Source organism: Hyaena hyaena, unplaced genomic scaffold (genome assembly GCF_003009895.1).
Source record: "Hyaena hyaena isolate Hyena2069 unplaced genomic scaffold, ASM300989v1 scaffold_286, whole genome shotgun sequence".
NCBI classification, from domain to species: domain Eukaryota; kingdom Metazoa; phylum Chordata; class Mammalia; order Carnivora; family Hyaenidae; genus Hyaena; species Hyaena hyaena.
The window spans coordinates 648,083-671,167 of NW_024080918.1; the positions used below are offsets into that span (position 1 = coordinate 648,083).

General features: G+C 41.3%; 1 protein-coding gene across 2 annotated transcripts; it reads left to right on the forward strand.

Annotated features, from left to right (window-relative positions):
- Positions 1-6,006: 6,006 nt before the first annotated feature.
- On the forward strand, positions 6,007-17,913 carry BCL10 (BCL10 immune signaling adaptor). 2 transcript variants are annotated; one of them, XM_039246932.1, is made up of 3 exons: positions 6,007-6,338; positions 13,128-13,416; positions 15,764-17,913. In XM_039246932.1, exons 1-3 carry the CDS (start codon positions 6,282-6,284, stop codon positions 16,117-16,119), a joined length of 702 nt encoding a protein of 233 aa, XP_039102863.1. In that variant the 5' UTR covers positions 6,007-6,281; the 3' UTR covers positions 16,120-17,913. The 2 variants fall into 2 exon arrangements, with proteins under 2 accessions (XP_039102863.1, XP_039102864.1); XM_039246933.1 differs by lacking the exon at positions 6,007-6,338 and adding an exon at positions 7,896-7,953.
- Positions 17,914-23,085: the final 5,172 nt, after the last annotated feature.

The window sequence follows — 23,085 nt, forward strand, 5'->3', positions numbered from 1 at the left end:
AGCCTCAAATTTCTCATCTGTAAAGTGAGAGTAATAAAGCCTCCCTAGAAGGATTGTTATAGGTATTAAATTGCAGCAGCAGATGTAAGTGCTTGGTTCAGAGTGGGTGCGAAATAAATCGGTAGTGATTATTTCTTCCCAGGCATTTGTTTTTAAATTGTCTTAATGTTTTATTTATTTCTGAAAGAGAGAGACAGCATGAGCAGGGGAGGGTCAGAGAGAGGAAGATACAGGATCTGAAACAGGCTCTAGGCTCTGAACTGTCAGCACAGAGCCCGACGTGGGGCTCGAACCCACGAACCGTGAGATCATGACCTGAGCCGAAGTTGGATGCTTAACCGAATGAGCCACCCAGGCGCCCCTCTTCCCAGGTATTTGTATGCCTGAGAGATCTAACCCCTCCCTGAAGATCTCTGCTGGTGTAAAGGATATTGCCTCTCCTCCACTTTATTTAAGGTATTTTGTCCCATAAACATGTAAGCCTCTAATACCAAATTCCTGTTTTTACTCCCAAAACAAATCCCCTCCTGACAAGGCAGAGGGACTGAGCCCTTCCCTCAGGTGCCCTCATCAACCCCAACAATGTCCTGGTCTCAGAGTGTACTTAAGAATGTCCTCCTATTTGTTTAGGCCCATGCTCACCACTTGCCTGCTCCTGGTCTTTCCTTCCTAAACTGGGAGCCACTTCTGGGACAGACGACTTGGAAAGTTCACAACATTCCTGAGCTAAATTGTCTGAATTCCACTACACATTGTCTTGCCATTAAAATCCAGGAGTGTCTGGCTCAGAACTGGCCACTTTTTTCCTCCAACTATTTAGAGGAAATTTGTAATTCACAATCACTTGGAATAGACTTCATTGCGCAACCCGGCACCTGGTATCTGGCAGGAAATTTTGGAATCGATCATTAAATAGCAGCTAAAGTGCCACTTATTAAAGTCCTCTGGTCCAGTTTAAATATACCTCTTTCATGTTGTCCTGTCAGTCAAAAGTGGCTTCCTCTTCCCTCCCTCTGCATCCCTGTGTTAGCTATCTTTAATGAATGCTCCTTAATTGTTCTCAGGTCATATAGCTGATAACTGACAAATTTAAAATCCAATTGTGCTAATTTGGAAGGTATCTTCCCAAAATCTATGTCCATTGGATCCTTGGAACGTGGCCTAATTTGAAAATAATGTCTCTACAGATGCATTAGAGTTAAGATAAGGTCATACTAGATTAGAGTGGGCCTAAACCCAGCAATTAGTGTTATTGTATTATATAAGAAGAAGGAAATTTGGATGGTGCCTGAGTGGCTCAGCTTAAGTGTCTGACTTTGGCTCAGGTCATGATCTCACAGTTTGTGAGTTCGAGCCCCACATCAGCTCTCTGCTGTCAATGCAGAGCCTATTTTGGATCCTCTGTCACCCTCCCTCTGTGCCTCTCTCCCATGTGCATGCACTTTCTCTCTCTCTCTCTCTCTCTCCCTACCTCCCTCTCAAAAAATAAATAAACATGAAGAAGAAGAAGAAGAAGGAGGAGGAGGAGGAGGAGAAGGAGGAGGAGGAGGAGGAGGAAATTTGGAAACAAAGGTACAGTAGGAAAACAGAGAAGGCCATGTAAACACAAAGGCAGAGGGTAGAGCCATTTGCCAAAGCCAAGGATTGCTGGCAACCACCAGAGGCTCAGAAGACGGGAGGAAACAGTCTTCCCTAGAGTCTTCAGAGGAAACATGGCCCTGCCAAGTTTGAACTTTTAGATTCCAGACCTGTGAGAGATGAAATTTCTGTTGTTTGGGTGGGTGGGTCATTCGGTTAAGCGGTTAAGCGTTTGACTTCAGCTCAGGTCATGATCTCACCATTTGTGAGTTCAAGGCCTGCATCTGGTGAGTTTGAGCCCCGCTTCAAGCGAGCACTACCCCTGCTTCAGGTGAGCTCGAGCCCCACTTTGGGCTCTGTGCTGACGGTGTGGAGACTGCATGGGATTTTCATTCTCCTTCTCCTTCTCTCTCTGCCCTTTGCTCACTTGTGCTCTCTCTCAGAAATAAATAAATAAACAAATAAATAAATAAATAAATAAATAAAGTTTAAAAAATGAATAAAAATAAATTTCTGTGGTTTTAAGTTGCCCAGTGTATGGTAACCCATTACAGCAGGCCTTAGAACACTAACACACCAGCCTAAGTCTGTCGGTTATAACTCTTCATATTTAGCCACTATGATATGCTGTCCTGTGTCTGTAGCACTTAAACTGTATCCTTTGTGGTACATGTCTCAGATGCCTTGCATTTCACAGTAGGAGACAGATGGTACACCCAGAATTCGAGGTGGGGATGGAGCAGGGTAGGGAAGAGGTAAAATGATTGCAAGGTAAAGAATGGGCAGCGCTATTTCTTGAAAAGGGGCCCGAACTTCATTACAGTCTGACCCTGCGGTTTAGCAGAAAAGGGGAAATGCTTCTGACTATGAAGGAAGTATCGTGCACTAGAAAGAAAGCAAGACTGGAAACTGCAAGCCTATCATGAACCCTCTCTATGATCAGGCACATGACATTCAGATGTGGCTGCTCTAACATGGACTATTCAACTTGGCAACATTGAGATGTGACCTCAAAAACAAAATATGAACCTTTCAGCTTTAAAAAATTCCTAAGCTCCTCACTCAATCTCTGACCCTCTGTCCGAAACTCCTGCTTCTGACACACAGCAGACACTTAACTTTTCTAGAAAAAACTGCATATGGAGGATGGTAGGAGGTTGGAGGTGTCAGAAAGGAAATAATGGTCAACAGCAAGCAAAAAGATGTATAGCAAGGGTCATGAAGGAAGGCTCAAGAATCAGCGATGTCACTAACATTTGGTAATCAGTGGCCGTAACAGAAGCAAATATGGCAAAATATCAGTATTTGTCAAATCTTGGTAGTGAACAGAGGTGTTTGCAGTATTTTTCTTTAAATAGTTTGGTGTGTTTTAAATATTTTCTTTTTAAAAAGAAAAACAATAAAAGAGCAACCACCTCCTAATGGCTGGAAAAATGGATGTGTCAAAGTAGCATCATTCAAATCCCTTTACTTTGATGGGTGCTGAATCCCCTCCGTCGCCAGCAGAGCTTGTATAGTTGTGGCAAAACGGGTCAGTCCCACACACGACTGGACCAATACATTAAATAGAAGCTGTGGAAATATATATGAAAAGACATTTCCTTGGCTTCTGTGCTCCTGCTTCTGAGAATTTATGCAAGGGAAAAGACCATTTAAAAGAAAAAAGGATAAGGTACCTGGGTTGCTCAGTCAGTTGAGCATCTTTTGATTTCATCTCAGGTCATGATCTCAGGGTCATGGGATCTAGCCCCATATCTGGCTCCATGCTGAGTGTGGAGCCTGCTTGAGATTTTCTCTCTCTCTCTCTCTCTCCTGCTGTCTCTATCCCCTGCTCATGCTAAAAAAAACTTTTTTTTTTTTAAATTTAAAAAATAAGAAAAAAGAGGGGCGCCCGGGTGGTTCAGTTGGTTTGGTGTCCGACTTTGGCTCAAGTCATGATCTCGCGGTTCGTGGGCTCAAGCCCCGCATCGGGTTCTGTGCTGGCAGCTCAGAGCCTGGAGTCTGTTTCAGGTTCTGTGTCTCCCTCTCTCTCTGCCCCTCCCAAGCTCATGCTTTGTCTCTCTCTGTCTCAAAAATAAATGAAAACTATTAAAAAAAATTTAATAAAAAAAGAATCAATAGATGAAATATTGGGGGACAAAATTGTTAATAACAATGAGAAACTAGAAATAAGGTAACGCTGGGGGAGTGCTCACCACTCTGCTCTGATCATACCACCTTTATCTTCCCCTAGATCACTGTGGTAGCTTCTAGCTGTCTCTGCTTCCACCCTTACACCTACAGTGTACTCTCAGCAGCCAGAGTAATCCTTTTAAAAGGAAATGAAATCACATCTCCACTTCTCTTCCAAAGGTTCCCAACACCCTCACTGCTACTAACGCTGGCCCGAGCCACCACCTCCTGGGGCCTGGATTTCAGGGACAGTGTCCTAACTGATCTCCCCTTTTCCAGCTTCCTTCCCTTGAAGGCAACAGTGAAAGTGTCCTTTTTCAAATCATAAATCGGATCGTGTCACTCCTCTGCTCAGAACCCTGCAGTGGCTTCCCGTTTGACTCAGAATACACCCATATGACTCAGAGTAAAGTCAGAGTACATGTTCAGAGTAGCACACAAGGACCTCATCTCCTGCCCTGCCCCACTGAATCCTTTTCATTGGCTGTTCCCTCTACTCATAATGTTCTTTCTCCATATGTCCACGTGACTCGTTCCTTCACTTCCTTCAAGTGGTAACTCAAATCTCCCCTTCTCAGTGAGATCTTCACTAACCACCCTATTTTAAATGTCACTACTCCAGCACTGAGTGCTGAGTAATGTATAGAATTGTTGAACCCATTATATTGTACACCTGAAACTAATATAACACTGTATGTTAATTTTACTTGAATAAAAGAAAATGTTTACAATGTTCCATTCCAGATGCCATCATCTGACTTTCCTGTTTTGTATTTTCTCTTAGAATTTATCATCTTCTAACATAATAAGATAACTTTACACATCATTTTTCAAGTGTCTATCTGGCCTGCTCCCACACACATGTATGCTAGAGTTTAAACTACGGGAAGAAATAATTTTTATCTATTTGTTCATAGCTGTTTCCCCAGCACCTAGAACAGTATGTGGCATATAGTTGACATTCAATAAATATTTGTGAAATGAAAGCACAAAATGTTAAGTAAATTGGGTTATACCAAGATGTGGAAAGATTAAGCAATCAGATAAAACTGTACCCGTGCTGTGTATCATATAGAAAAAGTCATATGATGTAACCTAAATGTTAAAAGCTTATGATGCAATATTGTGTGACCAAAACTACACTGGTATGGGTTTGGCAACATTGTTCTTTTCTGGTTCTTCTGTTTCCCTTCCCTTAAATGTTTAGAGTTCTCAAAAGGTGCCTGACTGGCTGGCTCAGTGGGTGGAGAAGGGAACTCCTCATCTTGGTTTATGGATTTCAGCCTCATGCTGGGTGTAGAGTTTACTTAAAAAAAAAAAAAAAAAAAAAAAATGTTGGAGCTCCCAAGTTTGTCTTTGGTCCTCTTGTCATTTCTATCTACTCTCGCTGCTTAAAATACTATCCAATTTATTTAGCATGTTGTCCAGACCACCGTCTTGGGCCCAGGCTCTGTTTTCAGCTTCTTACCCACATTATTCATTACTCAAGTTGTTTTGTATACACCTCTATTGGTAGTTAGATACCATTCTGGGAATAGTTATCAGTCTTTCCCATAAAAGTAAGAGAACTCTTCCAGGATAAGGTAAGATAAACAGAACGTATTAGTAAAGAGTGAATAAATGAGTAATACAAGATGGTAATAAATTGAGTTTCATACTATGTGCCAACTACCTCTAAGAACTTTATAGTATCATTTAATTCTCACAGCAGCCCTGTGAGAGGTGTAAGGTAGACATGTTTTTATTACACAGATAAATAAGGAAAAGGATTATAAAAAACAATAACCAAAAAGTATGCAGACGTTAAATTAAGTATTAAAGTCTGTGTGTCAGTGGGATCAGGGGTGGTTTTTCTCTTTCAAAAAAACTCTTTAATATTGTAGTTAAGCTGCGTCTGTGTGTGTTGCGTATGCAACGCGAATCCGTACGCGACCAAATAACTATATTTGAGGGCAAACACAGCCGCCGGAAGTTGTAGGCGGGGTCTGGGAAAAGGGGAGGAACCCAGACGTACCGACAGGCCGAGCCCGCCCCCACCAGTGAGCAGCCTGCCAGGGCGGGGGCGGGCGGCGGGAGGAGCAACGGGCCCCACCCACGGAAACGAGTCCTTAAGGAGAGGCGACCCGACCTCTCCTTGCAAATAGCATGCGGGGGCTGTGGGCGGAGCCACTCCTGAAAGGATCCAGAGGCAGGCACCGATTGGCTGACGCAGAGATGGGGCGGGCTCTAAGGCTAATCCAGCCTCGCGGAGGGGAGGGGCCTACGCCTGAGTTTCCTGGAGAGGAAGGAACCCGACGCTGAGGCCGCTTTGGAACGCAAAAGTCTACGGCGCCCTGGGCCCTAGAGGCGGAGCCGGAAGCTCCACCGTTTCGCCTCTGAGCCCCTCTGTTTTCGAAGGGGCAGCTCTTTTTCTCTGGACCGGGTCTTCCTCCCCTCCTCCCCCTTCACGCGGAGGCCGAAGCCCCCAGCCTGGCCTGGCGGTGCTGCGGGAGCTCCGGGACCCGGAAGAAGCACTAACTCCCGCCTCCGCCATGGAGCCCACCGCGCTGTCCCTCACCGAGGAGGACTTGACAGAAGTGAAAAAGGACGTGAGTAGCCTAACCTCTGCCCAGGCGCCGCCAAGGGCCGTTGGTTGAGGGTGGGTGGGGGCAGGCTACGGCCGGGCGGGCGAGGAAAGCGGAAACCCTGAGTGGGAGTCCCGAGTCGGAAGAGAGCCTGCGGGTCGGAGAAGCGGAAGGTCCAGACACCACAGGACGGCGGGGAGTATGTAGAGCCCTACATCCGAGAGCCTTGGTGGAAGTGATCCCCGTGATCTGTTAATCTTACGTTTTAAATCGCTAAAAGCAGGACTTGGGTTCCTGAAGCCTTGTCCAGGGGAGCGTTTCTACGCAGTCAGCTGCTTGCCCACTCTTCGCTCTTCCTCTGGGGGTGGGTGGGTGTGTGTGTGTGTGTGTGGGTGTGTGTGTGTGGGTGTGTGTGTGTGTGTGTGTGTTTAACCCCCACTGCACTTTGGACCAGCGTTGTTGGGAACCGATTGCCCAGGTTCATCCCTGACTCAGACTCCTTAGGCTGCTGGCTCAACCTGGAGCAAAGCTGGGCCAGTTAAAGGACCCCAAAGCAAAAATGTGAAACTCATTTATAATGGGGGTTGGGGGAAGCTCAACAGCTGAAAGCACAACCTGGAATTCCCCTAGTAAGCAAACGCCCACATATTTAAATTGAGGGGCGGGCGGGGGGTAGCCGAAAATTAATCTACAGGTAAATGCTGAAAATACTCAGTACCTAAATTGGGCTCTTTTGCTTGGTTGCTGCAGAACTGCACAGATCTTAATACTTATTTGAAAAGAATGCCTTTACTAAGGCATTTCTTGTTTCTCTTTTGCTTTTAATTACTTGTTTTGCCATACGAGACCTATAGGAGTACCACTAAAATACTTTATATAAATTCAAATTAAAAACAGGGAAAAAAAAAAAAGCCTCAACAACGGAAACTCAACAGAAAATGAGTTCTGGTTTAACACTGCAGTACTTATACAGAATAATCTCTGTGAACTGGACAAGACAGCAGCTTTTTGAATGTACATCTACTTTAAATTCTTCCCCTTCCCTTCAAAGGTTTATTACACTGTATTCGTATTTACAATTGGTATGACTCATCAGCAGAAGGAAACGGTATGACTGGGATTTGTGCCTTAGTTTCCTCATTCAGATATTTATGGAGCACTTACTATATGGATAAAGTACTATTCTTGGGCCTGGAAAGATAGGAAAAAAGGACAGTCAGACCCCTACATACTATTTGAGATAAGTCTGGCACCTTGGTAACTACTGTACAATACATGAATGTTGCTTTATAGAAGATTTGTGCCAGTAAAAACATGAATGTCAAGAGCTAAGCCTGCGGTGTTCCAGATTCTTTGTCACACAATTTGCAACGTTCCCATTTAATCTTTACAGCGGCCTCTGAGGGAAATAACTGCCGTTCCCATTTTACAGCTAATTAAAAAAAGGTGGTGAGAGGTTACAAATGGGTATAAATATAAAACCTGTACACAATCACAGATATGAAGAGTGCCTTCCAGGTCTTCATTTTTCCTATCAGTTCATTGATACTATCCATCTCCATGATTTCAATTTACAGCTGTATCAGAAATTCATAACCTTGAGGAATCCTGAATGGGTTTCAGGAAGTCTATTTTAAAAGTACGTGCATATTTTTTCCTTAGAAATTTTCTTCATGCTATTTTCAAAATGGCTGATGACTTCAGAAGGTCTTAAAATTATCATACACAGGGATGCCTGGGTGGCTCAGTTTGTTAAATGTCTGACTTCGGCTCAGGTCATTATTTCACAGTTCGTGAGTTCGAGCCACATGTCGGGCTCTGTGCTGACAGCGTGGAGCCTGCAGCCTGCTTGGGATTCTGTATCTCCCTCTCTGCCCCTTCCCTGCTTGCTCTCTCTCTCTCAATAATAAATAAACATTAAAAAATTAAACTTATCATATACATATTTGGACTTCCTTCTCTGCTCTAGGTGCTTATTTCCAAATATCTACTGGAAATCGACTACTTTATTCTGCACACTCAAAAACTGAACTTTTTATCATCCCTTCCCCAAAGCTGCTTGCTGTCCCTGCTTATTCTGTCTTGCTGTATAGTATACCACCACCCATCCTCCTGGAAAGTCCCACTCTTCCACTGTGCTCCTTCCCTCCCCACCTGCCATTCCCATCTAGTTGTTTACCTCATCTTTTTGGTTGAATTTAGTTCAGTTTCAGAAATATGGATTACATGCTGCTGTGAAGCATGTATGATTTTAACAATTTAAAAGTTAAAAACTGGGGCGCCTGGGTGGCTCAGTCCGTTAAGCATCCGACTTCGGCTCAGGTCATGATCTCGCAGTTCGTGGGTTCGATCCTCACATGGGGTTCCGTGCTGGCAGCTCAGAGCCTGGAGCCTGCTTCGAATTCTGTGTCTCCCTCTCTCTCTGTCCCTCCCCTACTTTCTCTCTCTCTCTCTCTCTCTCTCTCTCAGAAATAAATAAAACAGTAAAAAAAAAATTTTTTTTAAGTTAAAAACTAAGATACAGTCCCAGTTTGAAAAGCTTGATTTCTTGCAAGGAGGGAGACACATAAAATGATAATTTCAAACTGGATAAATACATTTTACATTCGTCTAAAACACTATTGGACACTCTAATAAGTGCAAGATACCCAAAGTTGAAGAAAACATACGTGGGTCTTGCCTACTTCAAACATACGGGCTGTTGGGGTTGAAAACTAATAAATACATGATTTCAAATTAAGCTAAGTTCTGTGAAGGAGACAGGCAGGTGTTGAGACAATAGCAGGAGGAATCTACTTGAGATAGGATGGTCAGGGAAGGTTACATTAAATTGGCTGCTGAAGAATATGACAGAACTGGGGGAAGAATGTTTTAGGCGAATAGAATTTGCAAAAGACCTAAAATAAGCAAGATCTTGATGACTTGGGGAAATTGGAAGAAGGCAGAGGGTTCCCTGAGGTGAAGTTAGGAAGGTGGGCTAGAGCCAGATCGTGAAGGGTCTTAGAGATGGTAATAAAGTGTTAGGACTTTTTCCCTAAGTATAGTAGGGACCTATTGAAGAATTATATTTTTAATCTCTCTGCCTATTGTATGGACTGAGGAGAGCAGAAGTGAGAAGAGGAAACCAGTGAGGAGATACTTGGAATTTATATAGTTGAGAGCTGATGGTGTTTTGGATCAGGGTGAACGCAGTGGAAATGGATGGAATGGAATTCCAGATGGATTTTTGAAATAAAAATGATAGGACTTGGTGATGGATTTCGTTGAGAAAGAGTGGAATTAGATTGATAAGTGAAAATGTCAAATCAGCTATTAGACCTATAAGTCTGAAGGTAAAAAAGGAGATCTGAGCTAGAAATAGAAATGTGGGATTGAGTGAGTTCAACTAGGGAGAGCTAGAAGGGAAAAGGGAGATCATAGGGGAGTGAAAGATGACAGCCACAGAGATGGGAATGAGGCCAGGAGAGTGTGGTGCTCATCTAAAACAAGAGAGTGTTTTAAGAAGGGAGTGGTCAACTGTGTCCATGCTACTGAGAAGTAAGATAAAGACTGGCAAGTATCAGATTTGACAGTGAGGAGGTTACTATGGCTGAGAAGAGTAGTGAGACAGAGTGGACATGAATTGTGGAGTCCTGATGCATGGAAAAGTGAAATATATGCACAGGGTGCTACAAGAACAGAGGAGAGGGGATGCCTAACTACAGAGTTTAAGCAAAGCTTCCTGAAGGAGATGACCACTGTGCTGAATCTTAAGTGATAAGTAAGGATTTAGGGTATGAGAGGAGAAAACAAAACAAAGGTAACAACACAGTGAACCCTAAAGTGACAGATAGCAATTTTAGGTAGAACAGATACCGATAGAGGTGGTGATAGATTAAGCTGGAGAGGTAGGCAGGATCCATGGCAGAAGTGTCCTGTCGGCAATTATCAGGCAGCTATTATTTATTGAGTACTTACTGTGTGTCAGGAACTGTGTCAAGCCTTCGTATTCATGTAGTCCTAGAAGTCTTCCAAAGGAATTGTTTATCACTATTTTTTTCAGTAAAGAACCCGAAGCTTAGGTTAAATAACTTACCCCAGCTCTTAACAGGAGTATATGGCCGATTTAAGATCGGAACTGATGTTGGCCTGATCCAGAGCCAAACTCTTGACCTCTCTGCTATTCTGCCATAGTTGAGGAACTTCATCTTTTACATTGGTGGAACACACGGTTTTAAATTTCAACAAAATTCACTGACAATATTTCAATATTAGTAAAATTCATATGATACTTTTTTTTTCTTGAAAAACTGGAAGATCCTATAAACGTGTGAAGGAGACATTTGAGTGGGAGGAAAGAACTAGGAAGTATACAGCTAGGTGTCTGTTCCTAATAGTCAACGCAGCATATGATAAAGACCTGAACTAAGGCAATGCTGGTAATAGAGATGAAGAGAAGGGGCAGATTTGATAAAAAATAAGGGGTAAATTGGCAGGACTTGGTGGGTGGGTGATCAGATGTGGCAGGTGAACAAAAAGCAGGAGGTCAAGAATGAGTGTAAGTTTATCCCATGATTAGATGGATGGGGGTACTCCCAAATGAGTTAAGAATATCAAAGGAGGGGCACCTGGGTGGTTCACTTGGTTAAACATTGAGCTCTTGATCTCAGCTCAGGTCTTAATCTCAGGTTGTGAGTTTAAGTCCCGCTTTGGAGTCCACGCTGAGGGTGGAGCCTACTTAAAAAAAAAAGTATCAGAGGAAAGGGACAGACAAAGATAATTTAGTTTTGGACATGTTGAATTTGAAGTACCTTTGGGATGTCTAAGTGGAGAGTGTCTTGATCACATGTACAAATTTGTGAACCATCAGCATCTAAATGGTAATGACAACACATGGAGTTTTTCAAGTTCAGCTTTTTTTTTAAATTTATTGTTTTAAGTTTGTTTATTTTGAGAGAGAGAGTGCATGCATACCTGTGGGGGAGGAGTGGAGAGAGAGGGAGAGAATCCCTAGCAGACTGTTTTGACAGCACAACTCTGGTAGTGCAGCTTTATCTTATGAACTATGAGATCAGACCTGATCCAAAATCAAGAGTCAGTCATTTAACCAACTAAGCCATCCAGGTGCCCCTCAAGGAGTTCAGCTTTTAAATCTATTGTCTCCAGTGCTCGCTTCAGCAGCACATATTGCCTCCATCCCCACAGCCTAAATTCATACACTCAGCATATTACAGCAGTCTTCTTATGGGTCTCCCCATTTTTGCTCCCCCCAGTCCTCTGCAAAACTTTTTTTATTGCTTCTTATTTATAAACCTTTGATGACTCTTTTGGCTACCGGGAAACGTCATGTTCCTCAATATGTTACAACAATTCTTCCATAATCCAACCTGTTTTCCTCTCTAGCTTCATTTCTCACCACCCATTCACATGCACCCTGCATCCCAGCTACACTAGACTTGTTAGTATTTCCCTCTGTGCACCTCATGCTACAAGTATAGCCTCTGTAAACTTTCTAGGTCCTGGAGGTACAGTTAATTGCTTACTCTGTGCTTCCTCAGTACTTGTGGCTTTTTTCTGGGTCATATCACATTGTTTTAGAAATACTGGCTTGAGTTTATTGTGTGTTCTCCAACTAGACCATGTGCCCTTGGCATACAGGATCCATGGCTTGTTCATCTTTGTACGCTCAGCACATGGCATATTAGGCATTCAGATATATATGGAATGTTTGTTGTATGAATAAATAAATGAATGTTGGAATTCAGTGGCCCGAGAACTGTAGGAATCTTTCACCTAACCTACTTTCCTGCCACCGTGTACTAGATATTTCTAAGATCTTTCATTCCTTTTAGCTCATCATGATACCTGTGGGTCCATTTAGTCATCACTGTCTTTATCACTAACGTTTATTGACTACTTACTATTTACCAGGCACCTTTCTAAGTATTTTACTTAAATTAATTTATTTCTCATAATACTCGGGTAAGGAAACTGAGACACTGAGGAGTTAACTTATCCAAGATCACATATCTAGTAAATGAAGGAGCTAGAATTCAGTCACTGGAATGAAATTATTAATGCTATTTTTTGGGACCCACACATCAGTTTTCTGCTAATTAAATTCCCTGAGGCACCTCTCAGATCTAGGTCTGTTTTCTGTGATTTCCTTTTCTTCATTCCTTTAATTCCTTCCAACATTCACTGTTTCTTTAGCGCTTGCCCTCCACCCCACCCCTCGTACTTGCCTTTTACCAAATACTCATTGAGTTAGTCTTTCCATTTGAATCCAAAGACAGACACATTATGGGTCCTTTTAGTGCAGAGTTTTTATTATTATTGGTATCGTCATTGTTTTACTCTAGGAAAAGGGAAAATTAACAAACGTGAGAAAGTTATAAATTAGGAGACCTCACTAAGTTACCCTGACTAATCCCAGAGTCCTTGTTAAATGGTAACTAAAATGTATGGAAGCCTCTGCTCTCATCTGTACCCTTGAAGGTGGAGACGCTCAGCAGGCCTCCCTATTTCCAAGGACCCAGGCCCTCTAGATCCGACTGAACCCCTCACAATAGCCTGGTCTTGGTATGTAGGTGTGGAGATGAGATTAAAGCAAGATAGAAACTGTGAGCATTGTTTAGTCTAGGACCTACTTCTGTCTACTTGACGCTTTGTCTTAATAACACGGATTTTAGTAGGCCTGAGCTTCTTCAGTACGTTTTCTCCCACCAATTAAGATTCTAATAATAGTCACCTAATAATCAGTCACGTATGTGATTTCCTCGGGTATTTAAAAAACAACAACTGCAACACTGAAACCCAGTTTATGTCTTCTAGGCTTTAGAAAATTTGCGTGTATACCTGTGTGAGAAAATCATAGCTGAGAGACATTTTGATCATCTACGCGCAAAAAAAATACTCAGTAGAGAAGACACTGAAGAAATTTCTTGCCGAACATCAAGTAGGAAAAGGGCTGGGAAATTACTAGACTACTTACAAGAAAACCCCAAAGGACTAGATACGCTGGTTGAATCTATTCGGCGAGAAAAAACACAGAACTTCCTGATTCAGAAGATTACAGATGAAGTGCTGAAACTTAGAAATATAAAACTAGAACATCTGAAAGGTAAACTGTTTTAGGTGGCCAAGAATGCATTTTAATGTGACAATGCTTTTATTTTTAACATTTATTTTTAAATTTTTATTTATTTTTAATTTACTTTTGAGAGAGAATGTGAATGAACAAGGGGCAGAGAGAGAGGAAAAGAGAAAGAGGCAGGGAGAGAGAGCCCAGAGCAGGGCTCAAGCTCACCCAATGTGGGGCTCGAACTCACAAACCATGAGATCATGACCTGAGCCAAAGTCAGATGCTTAACCAACTGAGCCACCCAGGCGCCCCTGACAGTGCTTTTAAAAGTAAAATACACGGGTTCCAGGCTGGCTCAGTCAGTGGAGCATGTGACTCTTAATTTCAGGGTCATGAGTTTAAGCCCCACATGGGTGTGGAGCTTATTTAAAATTTAAAAAAAATTTTTTTTTGAAAAATACAAAACAAAAAACCCCAGAAATGATCATTTTGTTAGTATTCAAAAAGTTTCAGCTTCAGAATTACATTTGATTTACATCGTTTTTACCTTATGCCATGTCATTTCATTGGAAAAGTGGACGACTGTCACTCAGTGCTCTGTATTTATATTTATTTAACAATACCATTTACACAAAACTTAACTGTAATGAAGACCCGGGATATGCAGGAACTTGTTTCGAAAGTCAGCAGAATGTCAGGTCAACCTATTCAAACGTAACCCGTGAAAATGCACATCACACACAAAGAACAATATATAGATGAAGTATTTTTAATAAGCCCAGCTCTGATAGTTCTTGTTCCACCAGCTGGTCACAGAGTGAAGTGGTTGGCACATGTTTATAAGAATCATGGTATAGAAGTTCTCCGTAATTTTAAACACTAGAGTCACTGTCTGGCAAGATGAGAGGGGCATGGGAACTGAGGTTGATTAACGGCATAGCAGATTTCACCTCCTGCATTTCGCCCTCACCCTGGAGCACGCCCTCACCAGTTGGAATACTACATAGAATTGCCTGGACTGTTTAAATCCTCCTCTCCCCATAAGCCCCATCTCTCTGACTTTCTCCAGAGCACTTAAGATAAACGTGCATGTGATGTAGCTCTACTCCAGCTGTTCTAGGCACTGGGGATACAGAAATGAATAATTTAGGACTCAGCCCTTAAGAAACTCAGTCTGTAAGTCCATACTGAGACACACTAGAAGTCTTCCCTCCTGAGCCACATTTAAGAAAATCATTCAGGGGCGCCTGGGTGGCTCAGGCAGTTGAGCGTCTGACTTCGGCTCAGGTCATGATCTCAGAGTTTGTGAGTTCGAGCCCTGCATTGGGCTAGCTGCTGTCAGCTCAGAGCCTGCTTTGGATCCTGTCCCTCTCTCTCCGCCCCTCCTTTACTCACACACACTCTCTCTCTCACTCTCAAAAATAAAGAAACATTTTAAAAAATCATTTATGCAGCATGGAAGAGAAATGCTGAATGTATTGTGAAGCTGAAAAGCTATGGGAAAAAATGACATATAAATGTACTTAAAATATAAGACTTTGCAGATTTTACATAAAATTTGTCAACTCAGGAGGTTTTGTGCCTATAGGCAGTTAGGTTAAATAATTGCTAAGCCAAACAGATAAAATTTGTTTGTGTTCATTCTTTTCACCCTGAGACTAATTGTTAGCTATACTCATTGGATGTGGTAAAATTCTTTGATCAGAAGATCCACTGTCATTTAAGTAAACTCTGGTTGTAAACCAGAACATTATTTAATGTGAAGAGACCTGGATTCTAGTTCTCACTTTCTCATGAAGTGGTTCTAGAATGTTGGGCATGACCTAACTGTTTGGGGTCACAATTTTCTCATCCTTAATAGTGAGAAGCTATCCCAAGGGACCACTAAAATCCCTTCCATTTCTAACACCCTATGATCAGGAATCCGTAATTGGTATTAATTAACTCATAGAATTTTAGCATATGCCCCATTTACAGTTTGTTTTTATTACATTTTGTGCCAAAATGTTAAAGAACATTAGTTGTGAAAGCTGTTTCTTACCTTATGAAAAATTTTAGGTGCTACATAATTTTTCCTGGGTCATTCAGTGGTTAAGTATAGAAGTATGCAAATTAAATGTGAATTATAGCATGTCATTTAGCTTCCTTGAGATTACTTCCTTATCTAGGAAATAAAAAGTAATGGTATACTTTTTGGTTGTTGGGATAAGCAAATGAAATGTGAAACCGATTATGACAATTTATAAACTGCCATTTAAATTTCTGGTTGTGTGGTAACTAGCTTGTAATCTTCCAAAACTCACAAGATGAGTATGGGCTGGGATGTTTGTTTGTTTGTTTGTTTTTTAGTGACTTTTTCATTTACATCTGAATAATTTTATCATAGGACTGAAATGTAGCAGCTGTGAGCCTTTTCCAGATGGAGCCACAAACAACTTCTCTAGATCAAATTCACATGAGAGTAATTTCTCTGAAAAACTGAGAGCATCCACTGTCATATACCATCCAGAAGGAGAATCCAGCACGGCCCCCTTTTTCTCTACGGAGTCCTCCCTGAATTTGCCTGTTCTAGAAGTCGGTAGAACTGACAACCCCACCTTCTCTTCGACTACACTTCCCAGACCTGGGGACCCCGGGGCCCCCCCTTTGCCGCCAGAGCTGCAGTTAGAAGAAGGAGGAACTTGTGGAAACTCCAGTGAAATGTTTCTTCCCTTACGATCACGTGCCCTTTCGCGTCAGTGACAGAGATTACAGCCTTTAATTTTTTTTTTAATAATGGCAAAAAATATTTGAAAAGATATGAATCTTTTTATAGAATTGCTAAAATGACTTAACATTTGATATGTGTCTTTTAAAAGGCAATGGAAGCATACTTTGTAAATAGACTCTTAGAATAAAAGAAGCCTCCTCTTAGATAGCTAAAGAAAATCATGTTAATCATGTACTTTTCTGTGTTTTCTGTTCTTTTCCATTTTTGAGGTATTTTGCGTATGTTCTCATTTTTTATGTTTTAAGACTAACTTTAATAGGGAACATTTTTCTATTTGAGAATAGGGTATCAGGCTGGGAATAAGTTTCAGTGCAGTTGTGCTAGAAATTTTGAGGTCTAATAGACCTTTCTAATTCTTCAGCAGTAGATTTTCAGGTTAAACTATTTCTGTATGGAATAAACCCAGTCACTGACACAAAATCTGCCAGTGCACTGCAAAGAATCTCTTTCCCACTCAGTTGGTCTTAGGGACACTTAGAGAGTCCCCTTCTAATGTGGGGGAACATCAGAGAGAGGTGTTGTGGTTGGAGCCACCTGAGATCTCAATTTGCCAAAACACATTTCTTATTCACCTTACTATTAGTACCTTACTAGGATTTTCTTACTATTCCAATTCCTACAGAAAAATCTTGACAAAAGCCTGCTGTTGCATGTAATTTGATGAGATTGGAAAAAAATTTTTTTCTGTGCTTTTCATTCGCTTTTAATGAGGACCACTGTAGTACAAGTTGAAATAACTAGGACAGTGTGTGTGTGTGTGTGTGTGTGAGAGAGAGTGTGTGAGAGACAGTTCTGTCTTAAATACTATTTGGAACAAGTGGACCATTAGCCTGATCTGTCTTTTTGTTACATGACAAAGTTTGTCTAATTTTACACCTTTATAAATTTTATGCTGTCATTATTTTTTATTTAAATTATAATTCTACCTATTTCCTGATTATATGTCTCATATATTTCCATTACTTTGAAAAAGCAGAGCTGGAATGTGCTATTAACAATAAATGTTTTTAAATTGTCGTGCTGTTGTTTTGGAAGTTTCAAGTATTTCAATAGGAAATACATACCTAAAATACTTTTTTATATGTGCCAGTTTTCATAGAAACATTATTTCATGTTATGAGATCAAGTTGCATTTTGAGATAGACCAATGAATTTATCAATCATGAAGACGACTGGCATATTGGCTTTAAAATATTTTTCAAGTCTGCATGATTTTTGTAGTGTAAAATTGTCTAAGGATTATAGGGAAACCTGTCTCATCTTCAGCAAGGCATAAGAAAATAGCATTACATTTGAAAAAAAAGTCTTTAAAAAGCAGAAGCAGGCTTTTCATTTCATTAATTAAAATAAAAATTTGACATGCGGTTACTTTTAAAATTTAAAGAGAATTTATTCAGATCAAAAATAATTCTGTATCACCTCCATTTATAGTTTATAACCCTGAGTTTTCTTTCAGACTGTTAACTATACAGACAATAAAATTAATGTTTTATTAATGTTAACTCAGTCTTTTAGGCTTTCTGAATCCTGTGAAGTCAATTTTTTTTTCCTTTAGACACTGAAAACCACCTATTGCCAAAAATGTATAACTTAGCATGACAGATTGACAGGTTGATGGATGCAGCAATGAGAAAATTACTTTTTACAGATACCATATTATTACTTCAAACAAAGACAACAATTCTGAGCTCGCTTTTTTTTTTTTAATTAGTAGACTTTATTTTTTAGAGTGGTTTCAGGTTTATAGAAAAATTGAGCAGAAAGCACAGAATTCCCAATACCCCCTCTTCCTCTGTTTTCCATTTTCACATCTTGCATTAGTGTGGTATATACATTAGAATTGATGAACTAGTCTTAAAACATTATCAACTCAATAGTTTACACTAGGATTTACTCTACGCTGTACAGTTCTATAGGCTCTGACAAATGCATGAAGTCATGTATCTGCCAGGATAATATCAGACAGGATAGTTTCACTGCCCTGGAAATTTCCTGTGTTCCACTTACTTGTCTTTTCCTCTTCCTTCCACCTTCCAACCCTGGCAACTACTGATTCTTTTATTGTCTCTTTAGTTTTATTTTTCACAGAATGTCACGTAGTGGGAATCATATAGTATGTAGCCTAAGTTTTCCCCATGTCTTTTCATGGTGAGCACACTTTTCCTGAGGTAATTCCGCATCTTTGGTCAATATGTTGCCCTTACGCAAGGTCAAACTCTGGCAAATTAGGAACAGGCCAGGATAATGGCAATTTGTTTGTTTGTTTTTAAGTTGTTTTTGGTTCTGTTTGGGAGTTTTCAGGCTCACTTTGATAAAGTTTTTTATTTTAAGTATTTTATCAATCTTTTGTGCTTCATGATTTTGGCCTCCTGTTTTAGAGATCTTTGCTTATCTTAATGTCATGATGATAGTCTGTGTTTTTTTCTGGAAACTTAGTTGTTTTAGTGTCACAATTGGCTATGTAATTCATTAAAAAGTGATTTCTGTGTATAGTATAAAGTAGAAGTCAAATCTTACAGGTACTCTGTTTTTCCCTATGCAGTATAAAAAGAGAACCGAAAGTTCCTGGCTCTGGCCTTACCTTATATCAGTGGATAAACATACCTGCTTTTGACTTTGAGGAAAGCAAACCAAGAAGCAAATCAGTCTGTGGTTGTTCAGTGTAATCTCATGAAGACTATCTGAATGGAGGGCTAAACTCCGGATAAAGTAAATGACCCAAAATCACACCGCTATTTAAGATTAAAATCCAGGGCTGTTTGGCTCCACAGTCCATGGTCTTCCCACAACTCCATGCTCTTAGTGAAAGGCAAAAGATAAAAAGCATTTCAAGAAGGAGGCCTGTCTTGTTAAAAGGTCAGGTAAGAAGCTGTCACACAAAGACTGTTGGCAGCTCTGATAATAGGGACTCATGTTACTCAAACTGAGTACCCCAACCCCAGAGGCCCTCCACAGTGAGCCAGTTTTAAAAGCCACAGGATTAGTGTGATAATCTTAGTGTCAGTTTTACTCCATAATAAGTAATTTTAAATATTTTTATATATTGAAATAAAAGCTATATTAGGGACTAGTATGTAAAATTTGCATACATTTTCAAGATATTATACTGTGTGTCCCCCAAATTTTATGCTCATGGGGCTCAGTGACACACTGTATCAGGTTTACGTACAGAGGGGCTGGAGACTCAGGTCAACCACATGAGCAATCAACTATGTCTATGTAGCCTTAATCCCAGTTAAATCTCTGGACACTAAGGCTTGGGTGAGCCTCCTAATTGGCAACACTCTGTGCATCCTGTCACATATCTTTGGTGCAAGAAGTTAATACTGTCTACACCCCAATGGGGTGAGGACATTGGAAGCTCTGTGTGTGGAAGTCTCCTGGACTCTACCCAATGTACCTCTTTCCTTGGCTGATTTTAATTTGTATCCATTTGCTGCAATAAATCACAACCAAGACCAAAACAGCTTTCTATGAGTTTTGTGAGTCCTTGCAAAAATTTGCAATTGCTATCAGAAGTGAGGATGCATCAGGGGCGCCTGGGTGGCTTAGTCGGTTGAGCGTCCGACTTTCGCTTCGGTCATGATCTCACGGTTCGTGGGTTCAAGCCCCGCGTCGGGCTCTTTGCTGACTGCCAGCTCGGAGCCTGGAGCCTGTTTCAGTCTGTGACTCCCTCTCTGACCCTCCCCTGCTCACGCTGTCTCTCTCTCTCTCTCTCCTAGAAATAAATAAAAAAACATAAAAAAAAAATTTAAAAAAAGTGAGGATGCATCAGGGAAATATAAATCAAAACCACACTGAGATACCACCTTACACTGGTCACAGTGACTCAAATTAACAACTCAGAAAACATGTTGGTGGGGATGTGCAGAAAGAGGAACCCTCTTGCACTGTTGGTGGGAATGCAAACTGGTACAGCCACTCTGGAAAACAGTGTGAAGGTTTCTCAAAAAATGCAAAATAGAACTACCCTACAACCCAGCAATAGCACTACTAGGAATTTATCCAAAGGATACAGGAGTGCTGATTCGTAGGGGCACATGTACCCTGATGTTTATAGCAGCACTACCAACAATAGCCAAACTGTAGAAAGAGCCTAAATGTCCATCAAGCGATGAATGGATAAAGATGTGGTTTGTATATATACGATGGAATACTACTCAGTGATGAAAAAGAATGAAATCTTGCCACTTGCAACGACATGGATGGAACTGGAGGATATTGTGCTAATATAAGTCCATCAGAGAAAGATAGCATATGTTTTCACTCATATGTGGAATTTGAGAAACTTAAGACCATGGGGGAAGGGAAAGAAAAATAAGTTACAGAGTGGGAGGCAAACCATAAGAAATTCTTAAATACAGAGAACAAACTGAGGGTTGATGGGGATTTGGGGAGCAGGGAAAATGGGTGATGGGCACTGGATGTTGAATAAGTGATGAATCACAGGAATCTACTCCCGAAGCTAAGACTACACTGTATACACTATATGTTAGCTAACTTGACAATTTTTTTTTAAAGTGAGGATGCTTTTGGGTACCCCCAAACTTTGCACTTTGGGGCCATCATCTTCCTCTGTCAACAGAGGTACTTGGATGGAAAATTTTGAGAAAACACTTATCCAAAACTACACTCTCGTAAATTATTATAATCCACATTATTTACTGATCATCTATTCAGTGAAAGGCACTAAGCTGGGCTTCAGGAATATAAAATTAACAAAACATAGTCCAGCTCCTCCCCTGGGAAGGAGGAGTGAACAAGACAGACATAGCTCTGCCCCCTGGAGCCTACCCCCAGCAGCAACAGCAAGTTATGAATGCGTATATCATCTAAATGAGCAGACAACCTTCCCTGGGCACTGTAAACGTTTACAGCCAACTTCATTTTCATTTAAGTATCTTCCTTCTTAGATCACCAGGAGAAGTAAAAGATTTCTGGTTTCCATGGTGACAAGGTTATATCATTTACTAAGAGAGGGAACACAGGCAGAAACAAGTCATATAGAAAGACAAGTTACTGATCTAGTAATCGAGTGTTTGAGGCCTCAGCAGGAAGCTTCACGTGGAAAGTTTAAGATCCAGGTGGAGATCTGGTCCAGAGCTTGGAGGGAAAGATTGAAGCTAGAGACCCAGATTTGGGAGTCACAATCATAAGGTAGCTAATGCCATGGAAAGAGATAGGCTGACTTACAACTTTGTAATGCCCTCTACAAAATATTGTACTGTCAAAAGATGGTATAATATGTTGGGAAACACCAGCGCTTTAGGACCATACAGGACAAAACAAGAATGGAAGGAAGCGGACAATGAGAAGCCAGAGACTTTTTCTTTTGTTTTGTTTTGTTTTGTTTTGTTTTGTTTTGTTTTTTACAAATAGTTTATTGTCAAATTAGTTTCCACATAACACCCAGTGCTCATCCCTACAAGTGCCCTCCTCCATGCCCATCCCACCTCCCACCCACATCCATCAGTCCTCAGTTTTTGTCAGCATTCAAGAGTCTCTCATGGTTTGCCTCTCTCCCTTTCCCCCACCATTTCCCCACTTCTTCTCCCCCTTGTTCCTCCGTCAAGTTCCTCCTAATCCTCCTATACGTGCAAACATATGATATTTGTCCTTCTCTGCCTGACTTATTTCGCTCAGCATAACACCCTCAAGGTCCATCCATGTTGCTACACGTGGCCAGATTTCATTCTTTCTCATTGCCGTGTAGTATTCCATGGTATAGATAAACCACATCTTCTTGATCCATTCATCTGTTGATGGACACTTAGGCTCTTTCCATGTTTTAGCTATTGTGGAGAGTGCTGCTATGAGCATTGGGGTACATGTGCTCCTGTGCATCAGCATTTCTGTATCCCTTGGGTAAATTCCTAGCAGTGCTATTGCTGGGTCATAGGGGAGTTCTATTGTTAGTTTCCTGAGGAACCTCCATACTGTTTTCCAGAGGGGCTGCACCAGTTTACATTCCCACCAACAGTGTAGGAGGGTGCCCGTTTCTCCACATCCTCGCCAGCATCTAGAGTTCTCTGATGTGCTCATTTTAGCCACTCTGACTGGTGTGAGGTGGTATCTCAGTGTGGTTTTGATTTGTATTTCCTTGATGAGGAGGGATGCTGAGCATCGTTTCATGTCTCTGTTGGCCATCTGGATGTCCTCTTTGGAGAGGTGTCTGTTCATGTCTTCTGTCCATTTCTTCACTGGGTTGTTTGTTTTTCGGGCGTGTAGTTTGGTGAGTTCCTTATAGATTCTGGATATTAACCCTTTATCTGATATGTCATTTGCAACTATCTTTTCCCATTCCGTTGGTTGCCTATTAATTTTCTGGGTTGTTTCCTTGGCTGTGCAGAAGCTTTTAATCTTGATGAGGTGCCAATCATTTATTTTTGCTCTTGATTCCCTTGGAGAAGCTAGAGACTTTGAGACCCGTTGACGGTGGATGCAGTTAATCCAAGAGGAATTTCATTAGAGAGTTGTTCAGAGTCCACTGGAAATGAGGTCAGTAAAGAATTTTGTTTGTGACATGATAAGTCCACGACCCATACAAGTGTTCCAGGATGACTGAGGGAAGCAAGCATACTGAGAGTAATTTTTAAAGAGATGCAGTGCAATCAGAAGAAATCCGGGTGTCTCTGAGCAATGGCTAAGGTGAAGTGGCAGTGAAAAAACAAATTCTTATCTCTTGTCTGCCTTTAAAAAAACTTCTTATTGAATGCTGAAAGCTTTGCTGGGACCACTGATTCAGTACCTGCCTCTTCTCAGTATTCTTCAGAATGGTGCATAAGCAGCCCTTGCTAGGCAACGTGCGCGCCCCGCCTCCAGCCTAAATCCCCGGCCGAGAGGCAGGAACTCAGGGAGGCCGTTAGGGGGCGCAGGCCCCAAACGCCTCTGTGAGACTTGGGGCGGAGCCAACCGTGGGGCGGGCTCTGGAGCAGCTT

Coding starts and splice junctions, on each gene's coding strand:
- BCL10 (XM_039246932.1), top strand. CDS start 6,282: ATGGAGCCCACCGCGCTGTCCCTCACCGAGGAGGACTTGACAGAAGTG. Junction 6,339..13,127: donor TGACAGAAGTGAAAAAGGAC/GTGAGTAGCCTA, acceptor TATGTCTTCTAG/GCTTTAGAAAATTTGCGTGT. Junction 13,417..15,763: donor AAAACTAGAACATCTGAAAG/GTAAACTGTTTT, acceptor ATTTTATCATAG/GACTGAAATGTAGCAGCTGT.